Source organism: Asterias amurensis, chromosome 16, assembly GCF_032118995.1.
Source record: "Asterias amurensis chromosome 16, ASM3211899v1".
In the NCBI taxonomy this organism is placed as follows: domain Eukaryota; kingdom Metazoa; phylum Echinodermata; class Asteroidea; order Forcipulatida; family Asteriidae; genus Asterias; species Asterias amurensis.
Genome location: NC_092663.1, coordinates 4,283,683 through 4,293,705, shown reverse-complemented (window position 1 = coordinate 4,293,705; position 10,023 = coordinate 4,283,683). Strand labels below are relative to the sequence as shown.

At 39.1% G+C, this 10,023-nt stretch overlaps 1 protein-coding gene across 1 annotated transcript; it reads right to left on the bottom strand.

Moving 5' to 3' along the window:
* Positions 1–624: 624 nt before the first annotated feature.
* On the bottom strand, positions 625–6,844 carry LOC139948811 (uncharacterized). The gene is made up of 5 exons (XM_071947149.1): positions 6,667–6,844; positions 5,463–5,569; positions 4,251–4,394; positions 2,034–2,198; positions 625–1,679 (listed from the first exon to the last, which is right to left on the bottom strand). Exons 2-5 carry the CDS (start codon positions 5,549–5,551, stop codon positions 1,523–1,525), a joined length of 555 nt encoding a protein of 184 aa, XP_071803250.1. The 5' UTR covers positions 5,552–5,569; positions 6,667–6,844; the 3' UTR covers positions 625–1,522.
* Between the last annotated feature and the right edge of the window lie 3,179 nt (positions 6,845–10,023).

The window sequence follows — 10,023 nt, the reverse complement described above, 5'->3', positions numbered from 1 at the left end:
TTAACACTGACATGGCGGAGATCTTTTGTTCCAGCAAGGCCAAATGAAAATCAGTCACAGGGGACCCTTTGTTATTTGAACAAGTCGTAAAGTATCTGACGTCATCACTCAAAGGCATTTTGTGAAGGATGAAGTCAGGAGACCAGCCTAGGGGTACCAGTCTAGAGCCATCGGTTCTTCTGTTTTCGTCAATGTAGATTGCATTTTCCACCAATGAGTTATGCTGTGAATTTAGGGAGTGTTACTCGAGGGTTTGTGCACGGAAAAACGTTGTCAAAAATATACAGAAACACCCCTTCCCAGTGTAGGCTAAACTAAACGCAAAAGATGACATTATTTAAGAGATGCATTATAACAATATAGTCATAGGAAACTTGTGATACGCGTCACCCGGAAAACCCCAGCGTCAGTGGAATTAAAGAATAAATACAAACATACAAAAATAATTATTAACAATAGTAATTATTAGCTTTTGCAAACTGCTTACCAACCATATAAGGACCTTTGTTATACAAATGCAAAAAGAAGTTAATGGCATGACGTTTCGACCCTAGCAGAAACTTTCTCGAATGCTAAACATGTTTTACCCTCTTCCCCTTTGACCGCCCGGCGAACCGCCCCCCCCCCCCCGGCTCTCTCCCCTCCCTGTATTTTCACCTCACTGCTTTACACTTTTCACCCGTATCTCTCACGTGTAAACGGCAAACTAACTTCGCTCGGCCCCAGCGGCCAGTCTATCCAGGACCGCTGGGAGGGGCTAATCGCATGCACAGATTCTTGTTCAGGAAGTACGTCATGCGTACAGTGCATACAGATATGGTGCAGTGTGAGTATGATGCATGATGGGACTGCGCATTTTGAAACCATTGACAGTGCATGATACGTTTGCCCATCCCAGCGTCTTTGGTTAAAGCAAGGCGCTGGGGACAAGCGAACAAACCAACTAGCTGTTGCCTGCAAGCTGGACATGGGGTAAAGAGTCTCAGCTCATGCTCGTGTCATACCCCGTTTCCCCCATTTTGTCGAGTTGGATTTTGAAGTGGAAAATTACACGTGAGCCCTGTTCAAACTATAGTAATTTCCCGGGACTTTTGGTCGATCTTTTCACACTACAAACACAACTTTTTGCCAGGAAATAATTAACCTTGCTCAGGGGTAGAGTTTAGGGCAGTTAACTCGGGGTAAAACGTTTTTTTATTCCCGCGAGCAACCATGCATATTCATGGGAAATTGTACTCCCGGGAGTTACCAAATTGCGACAGTGATAACGGTTTCTGTGGTGGCGTTGGGGTTAAAAATTACCCGGGAAATGGCTCTGTAGTGTGAAAGGGCTTTAGTTACTTGTTTGCTGTGTTGTCTTTTAGCCTCACAGAAAGACTATGGTATATGGTCGAAACATCATGCAATTAACTGTTGTTTTGCTCATATCAAAACAATCAAACGCAGAAAACCATTGATAAAACTGGGGAAGATTTAACATCAATGTTGACTGGTGCGGTGACCTTTTCAGACTCGTAGTTACCTATTCATCTACAACGTAAAGAAACCCTTTTGGTTGCAAAGTGTGATACTGCATAATTCCCTTATCGATCAAAGCCTTCAAGTTTTCCCAGCACTTATTGTTATCCACATCGACACCCTTGTAGCTGGAATCCCACCTAGAGATGGTCCACCCAGATCTAAAAAAGGAAGGGAAATGGGAATAACGGTTAGGAGAAAAAACTACAAATAAATAGTAAACTGGCGGGTAAAAATTAATCTACGTTGCTTGGGTTTAATTAATATGTGACAGGGAGATCTTGGGACATCTTAGCCGTAACCTCATTGACCGAGGACACCACTCTAAAACGAAGAATGTATTATGCGCGCGGGTAGGAATGGGTTAGGCTTCAAATCTGATTTTCGTGAAGAAACAGTATCTCTAAAGTTTCCACGTGAATTGAAAACGTCGATCGACATTTTGTCTTTTTTGAAATCAACCTCTCTGGGGTCACACTATTGGTGGCGCACTCTATTGTTAACTGTATACTTACTGTCCGTTGGCGTCTGGTTGATCAGGTTTTAAGTAACTGTTGCCGTTAGCTGATAACGGGGCAAGATCGTAGACACCTTTGTTGGCGTTGTACAGGATCAGATACTCATTTTCTGGTATGTCCCCGTTCTTGGGAGCAGAATCAGTGCAGCATGATTTCACCTCACTGATGGGCAAGAAATGAAAAACGGTGAAATAATGTCATAAATATTCATATTATGCAAATCATACTTCTTAACATAATTTATGAAGAACAGTGATTTAAAGGCAGTGGACACTATTGGCAATTACTCAAAATAATTATCATCATAAAACCTTTCTTTATTACGAGTAATGGGGAGAGGTTGATAGTATAAAACATTGTGAGAAACAGCTCCCTCTGAAGTGACGTAGTTTTCGAGAAAGAAGTAATTTTCCACGAATTTGATTTCGAGACCTCAAGTTTAGAATTGGAGGTCTCGAAATCAAGAATCAGAAAGCACACAACTTCGTGAGACAAGGGTGTTTTTTCTTTCATTATTATCTCGCAACTTCGACGACCGATTGAGCTCAAATTTTCACAGGTTTGTTATTTTGTGCATGTATGTTGAGATACACCAATTGTGAAGGCTAGTCTTTGACAATTACCAATAGTGTCCACTGCCTTTAATTATTCACATTATGCAATTCACACTTCCTAACATATGAAGAGCGGTGAAATAACTACATGAATATTCATATTATGCAAATCATACTTCATAACATAATGAAGAGCAGTGAAATAATGTCATGAATACTCATATTATGCAAATCATACTTCCTAACAAACGACGTTCAAAACAATTGAATCATGGTCACTCTCAAATTGAGAACGGTACATCCATTCGATCCCGTTAAAGGCAGTGGACACTCTTGGTAATCACTCAAACAAATTATAGGCATAAAACCTTACTTGGTAACGAGTAATTGGGAGCTGTTGATGGTATAAAACATTGTGAGAAACGGCTTCCTCTGAAGTAATGTAGTTTTCAAGAAAAAAAAAGGGTTTTCCACGAATTTGATTTCGAGACCTCAGATTTAGAATTTGAGGTCTCGAAATCAAGCATCTGAGAGCACACAACTTCGTGTGACAAGATTGTTTTTTCTTTCATTATTATCTCGCAACTTCGTCGACAGATTGAACTCAAACTTTCACAGGTTTGTTATTGCATGTGTTTAGATACACAAAGTGAGAAGAATGGCCTTTGACAGTTACCAATAGTGTCCAGTGTCTATGTTAAGAACTGGGCTGACTTTATCCATAGGTAAATTTGTGTATACGTCTAGCGGTGGACACAGGCTGGGAGTCCCAGGGAACTTACTTGGTTAAAAGAGCTGTTGAAAGTATAAAACATTGTGAGAAACGGCTCCCTCTGAAATAACGTAGTTTTTGAGAAAGTAGTTACACTACAATTATTTGAATTGAACTCAAGACCTCGGCTGACATCTGAATTCAAGCCTTTGAAAGCACACAGCTCGTGCGACAAGGATGTTCTTCCCAATTATCATCTCGCAACTCCGGAAACCAATTTATGATATAAAAATTTCACAGGTTTAATATTATTTATGCATAATGTTGAGATATACCATCAAGTGAGAAGATTGGTCTCAAAGGAACACGTTGCCTTGGATCGGTCGAGTTGGTCTTTGAAAAGCGTTCCGTAACCGTTTGTTATAAAATCGATATGGTTAGATAGATGTTGTAAAAGTAGAATGCAGTGATCTACACAAATATGCCTCGAAATTGCGTGGTTTTCTTATTACCTCGTCGACTAAACACGGTCGGCCATTTATGGGAGTCAAATTTTGTGAGAGTCAAATTTTTGACTCCCATAAATGGCCGACCGTGTTTGTTTGCGACGTAAAATGAAAACGTGCAATTTTGAGTGATACTTGTGTGGATCATTATATTCTACTTTTAAAATATCTTTCTAACCATATATGCATTTCATAACAAACGGTTTAAAACGCTTTTTATAGACCAACTCGTCGGATCCAAGGCAACGTGTTCCTTTTTAATAGATGCTAAATTTGCATCGGGGATAAAGAATATTAATTTTGGTTTTTACCCATCGTCGATGTGTGTTAGCACTGTATACTAAGTTCTTCCCCGAGTCCTGTGAAGAAATATCACAGGCATATTACTCGGGTGGTATTCGAACCCACGACCCTTGCATTTTTTTTTTTTTTTTAATCTTACTTGTTACCGGTCGTGCACACCACACAAGCTGAATTTTTGTAGAAGAAACACACCACGGACGACGCATGGCTCGATGGACCTGTCCCCATGGTGCTATAGAGGGCGGGCTCCATCCTTGAGCCAGAACTCCACTGCTGGCAGCAGCTGAAAATACAGGGAAATAATTATAAACTACTAATAAACAGGAAAAGAAAAGAGTTTCCAAATTATGGTGAGGTAATTTCTCACTCAATTTAATAATAAATTACTTCAGCTGAAGTCTTTTATTGTGGATCTGAAAGCACACATATAGCATTTTTTTTCCTTCTTTTTTTCTCTTGCAGTTTCGATGACCAACTGAACCCATCACAAGTTTGTTACTTTTATGCATATGTTGGGATACACAAAACGAGAATATTGGCATTATTAGTAAATGTGTCCCGCCGTCGAATTCACCAACTCTTCCCAATTTGAAAATAACATAAAAATTAGGACTTGGGAAGAGTGAAGTTCCGTATCCAAAGACGTTTGGAGGCAATTCGCAATGAACCCATCCTGAGGTATAGGACGAGTTTCGTGAAATCGGTTGCAGTGCCTGTAAAGTTAGTATTATTTGAAATTTTTCCATGGTGTGAATACAAAATAAGAAACTATTAATTAGCAAACTTGTTGGTACAACCATGTGTGTAGATCTCTTTTGTGGGAGTGTTGGCTCAGAAAACTCCTGAAGATGAGTCTAATGTTCGAAAAGTCGATACCACACCGGTTTAAAACACAGATAAGCTAAACACTCAGATAAGCTTAAAACCTGGTTGGCCCACAAGTTGACTATTTATTTTCAGTTTCTACCTACCTTTAAAGGCAGTGTGATCACTCAAAATAATTATTAGAATAAGACCTTAATTGGTAACGAGAAATGGGGAGAGGTTGATAGTAAAAAACATTGTGAGAAACGGCTCACTCTGAAGTATTAAGTTTTTGAGAAATAAGTAATTTTCCACGAATTTGATTTCGAGACCTCAGAATTAGATTTTGAGGTCTCGAAATCAAGCATCTGAAAGCACATAAGTGTGTTTTTTCTTCCATTATTATCTCGCAACTTCAACGACCAATTGACCTCAAATTTTCACAGGTTTGTTATTTTATGCATATGCTGAGATACACTAAGTGAGAATACTGGTACTTGACTGTTACCAATAATGTTCAGTGTCTTTGAAGTTAAATGAAACTTACGTATCCTCAGGCTGGTCGGGTTGTTTCGGACAACATGTTACACTCGTGCAGAGAGTCACGAAGACGACGATTGAACGGAACACAGCCATGGCTTGCAACTCGATCCTCTGCCGCAGACGTAAACAACAGCAACAACAACAAAAGCAAATGAAGAAGAAAGGTGTTATCAAAATTATAGTTAAAATTTGCGATTTGTGTCAGCGGTCCCATTCATCCATCAACATAATAGAACCGTTTACGTGGATCAAGTTTCGGAGAATTTGTTTGCACTAGTCACGACAAAATCAACGAAAGGCAAATTGAACGGTTATGATTTGATAACGATCCAGTTCTGTTCTGCCATTATGAACACCAAAACAACCAAAAACACAAACTAACATCCCATACCACCCCCAGAAAAAAGGGTTAAAATTTAGCTTTAAAAAGAGAGTATACTCCGAGTTTTTGTTTTCTTATAATGCTTTCATTTTGCTGTTAAGCGCTTCGAGGAATGCTAAATCGTATTGCGCGATATACATACTGTTTTATTGTTGTTATTGTTAACAAACAAACAAACAGACAGACAGACAGACAGACAGACAGACAGACAGACAGACAGACAGACAGACAGACAGACAGACAGACAGACAGACAGACAGACAGACAGACAGACAGACAGACAGACAGACAGACAGACAGACAGACAGACAGACAGACAGACAGACAGACAGACAGACAGACAGACAGACAAACCAACAAACAAACAAACAAACAAAAGTCAGGCCATTAACTATCTTATGCATTTACTAAACCATGGTTACAGTCTGGTTGCAGTTTGGTATGCACTTTGCAATCACTCTACAGGGGCCGAGGTTGCTCAAGTTTTCCTCAATGCTCAAACTTAAGGAGAGTAATAACTTCAAGTACCACTACCTTCTTTTAAAATTGTAGGCACACGTAATGTAATAATAACTACAACATCCATTGAACAATCAGGGGGTCGATTTCACAAAGAGTTAGGACTCGTCTTATCTCGAGTTAGGACCAGTAAATCTTAGGACGAGTAAATCGTCCTAACTGAGGATTAATCTTAATGTATGCATACTACAGTGTAGGGTTGGGACTCGTCCTAAGTCATAAGATTAATAATCTTAAGTTAGGAAGAGTTTTGTGAAATCGACGGCACAGAAGTACTTATTATGGAGGATTAAAACAAACAGCCTACCTGTTTAACACAACACAGATGTTATCAAGTTGACAGCTTCAGTTAGTCACCAAACTCTTGATTGTCACTGCGTAGGTTTAGGGTTTTATACCAAACAACCTTACACACAATTAGTGTGCTTTTAAGTGGAAAGTCTGACCTTCATGGTCTGACCTTAACCAAAACAACCACTCTTCAATACATTTTGTATACAGTGCACTGTGCTGCCAAGCGTGGAGAATCCGGGTTCAAACAGGGGTGTTTAAATTGACGCCAAGATCTTGGGTTTAGTGTGACGACATTAGCACCCGTATGTTGCAGTGCAGTTGTCCTACAGGTGAACAATGCATTGATGTTCGATCAGGAACCGGACCAATACATGTCCTAATGAATTTAATAAATAATTGCCAGGTAAAATGCGGGAAGCATTAAGTTTTTGCATTTGATTATTTATTTACGGTCTACCACGATAACATTTTCATTAAAAAAAACATTAAAAAAAAACAGTTGGCCATTAAAATTAAAAGCGAACTACAATGCTGTCACTTAGGTATACCATTTCTAAGATGTAGAGTAAAATAACAAGCAACAGAAGACGACACCCGACGACGCGCACCGCACTTACACCCGCCTACCCTGTCCGCACCTTTGAACCTCACATCCCATCATCAGCTTAAAATAACACGTGAATTATGCCAGAGACGAGCTCATGACTATAATCACCTTTGAACCTCACATCATTTTACATGGCCTACATGGTTTTTCTGAAGATTCCCAGTTAAATCCGACGTAGGTTACAAGTCATGAGTACATTGTATATAAACCTCCTTTTTCTTTTCCTTGCAGATTTTTTACAAAGGCACTGTACACGTTTGGTAATTGTCAAAGATCAGTGTTCTCACTTGGTGTATCCCATCATAAGCATAAAATAACAAGCCTGTGCAAATTTGGGCTCAATTGGTCATCGAAGTTGCGAGAAAATGATGAAAGAAAAAACACCCTTGCTTGGACGAATTTGTGTGCTTTCGGATAGGAATAAAAGACTTCCAGCTAGAAGTCTTTTATTATTTTAGTGTGAAATTACCTCTTTTTCAAAAACTACAATACTTCAGAGGGAGTCGTTTCCCACAATGTTTTATACAATCAACAGCTCTCCAATGCTCGGCGTTACCAAGTCAATTTTTAAGTTAATATTTGTTTTGTGTAATTACCAAACGTGTACCTTCCCTTTGACCTCCGAACAACACTTCCCAAAAATCATAGTTCAAAATATATTAATTTAAAGTTTATTAGCCGAGTAAAGTTTGGCTTGCGCGAAGGCCCTTGTGTTTTTTGTTTGACCCCACAAAGTTATTCCTTGTTCAACTTGGACACCACGGAAGAATGATTGAGTAAATAGAATAACAGAATAACAACAGCAGGTCGTGTGAAATGACCTAGAAACGACGTAAGTGGAGATCTTTTGTTTCCGAAGGTCGCATGGCCACTACATAACAAAATAATATATTATTGAAAAGACTTTCTCCGTGCACTTTTGCACTGATTTCCGTATTCATACTTTTTCTAAATGGTTTTCAAGAAAGCAATTTCTTTGCATTGAAAGGTGTTTAAATGCAGTGGACACTATTGGTTATTACGCAAAATAATTATTGGCATAAAACCTTTCTTAGTGACGAGTAATGGGGAGAGGTTGATGGTATAAAACATTGTGAGAAACGGCTCCCTCTGAAGTGCCATAGTTTTCAAGAAAGAAGTAATTTTCCACGAATTTGATTTCGAGACCTCAGATTTAGAATTTGAGGTCTCGAAATCAACCATCTTAACGCACACAACTTCGTGTGACAAGGGTGTTTTCTTCTTTCATTATTATCTCGCAACTTTGATGACCGATTGAGCTCAATTTTTCACAGGTTTGTTATTTTATGCACATGTTGAGATACACTGTGAAGGCTAGTCTTTGACAATTACCAATAGTGTCCACTGCCTTTAATTTTCGCCATTTCCAACCAATGGGACTGTAAATGAGTTTCCCGCCCAACTTCCCAAGAACAAGTTTGCCCTTTTAGAAAGTCTTGGGCAAACGTTTTATCTCTTATTCTGATGATTAAGTGCCACAGCAACTCGGACGACTGATCGAGCTCAAATTTTCACAGGTTTGTTATTTTATGCATATGTTGAGATACACCAAGTGAGAAGACTGCTCTTTGACAATTACCAATAGTGTACACTGTCTTTAAAGAACCGGGCAGGGTTCCAAATATTATGTGACGTCATCAGTCCAAGGACTGTGCCCAATTTCATAGAGATGCCTATAAACAATCGGCCGATATGTGCGCATATTCCCCAAAACAATGAGAAAACAGTATGTAATGATACTTTGCAGGGCAGACTTATAAAACAAAGGTCTAATTACATTGTTAAGAAACGCTCCTTGGGTTAACATGTTTGGGCATAAATTTGATGGCTTTAAACAGTAGGCCTACCACATTACTTCCAAGTGAAATAATTCTCAAAATGCTAAACTATACATCGAAAGCTGCATTAATTTGTCATTAGTTTAAAGAGTGATTCAAAATGTATAGCTTCTCAAGGCAGTGGACACTATTGGTTATTACTCAAAATAATTGTTAGCATAGAACCTTTCTTGGTGACGAGTAATAGGGAGAGGTAGATGGTATAAAACTTAGTGAGAAACGGCACCCTCTGAAGTGCCATTAGTTTCCGAAAAAGAAGTAATTTTCCACGAATTTGATTTCGAGACCTCAGATTTAGCACTTGAGGTCTCGAAATCAACCACCTAAACGCACACAACTTCGTGTGACAAGGGTGTTTTTTTCTTTCATTAATATCTCGCAACTTCGATGACCGATTGAGCTCAAATTGTCACAGGTTTGTTATTTTATGCATATGTTGAGATACACCAACTGTGAAGGCTAGTCTTGGACAATTACCAGTAGTGTCCACTGCCTTTAAGACACTGACATCTTTGGTAATACAAATACAAAGACTATTCTCCTTGGTGTATCTCTAAGTTTGCATTCAACTGGTCATCAAAGTTGCAAGAGAATAGTAAACAAAAAAGGGCTTGGCTAATGACGTCGTTTAATACTTTGGTGATATTCTCAACTACGTTACTTCAGAGTGATAAGCCGTTTCTCCCAATGATTTATACTGTCAGCAGCTCGTTAACAAGTAAGTTTTTATACTAACAACTATTTTGAGTCATTACCAGTAGTGTCCAGTGTATTTTATAGAACGAACTCAATGGTCTAGTCCACGGTGTTAGAGGTCTCGAGGCCGGCTTCCCCCTCGACATTGCAGACCCATGATGACTCCACCTCGGCCTTGGTCACGAAGGTCATGGACTCATCAACACTG

Excerpts from the sequence above, each read along its gene's own strand:
- LOC139948811 (XM_071947149.1), bottom strand. The coding sequence starts at position 5,551 with ATGGCTGTGTTCCGTTCAATCGTCGTCTTCGTGACTCTCTGCACGAGT. Across the intron at positions 2,199-4,250 it reads GTGTGCACGACCGGTAACAA|TGAGGTGAAATCATGCTGCA; the intron begins GTAAGATTAAAA and ends CTTGCCCATCAG. Across the intron at positions 1,680-2,033 it reads CAACCAGACGCCAACGGACA|ATCTGGGTGGACCATCTCTA; the intron begins GTAAGTATACAG and ends TTCCTTTTTTAG.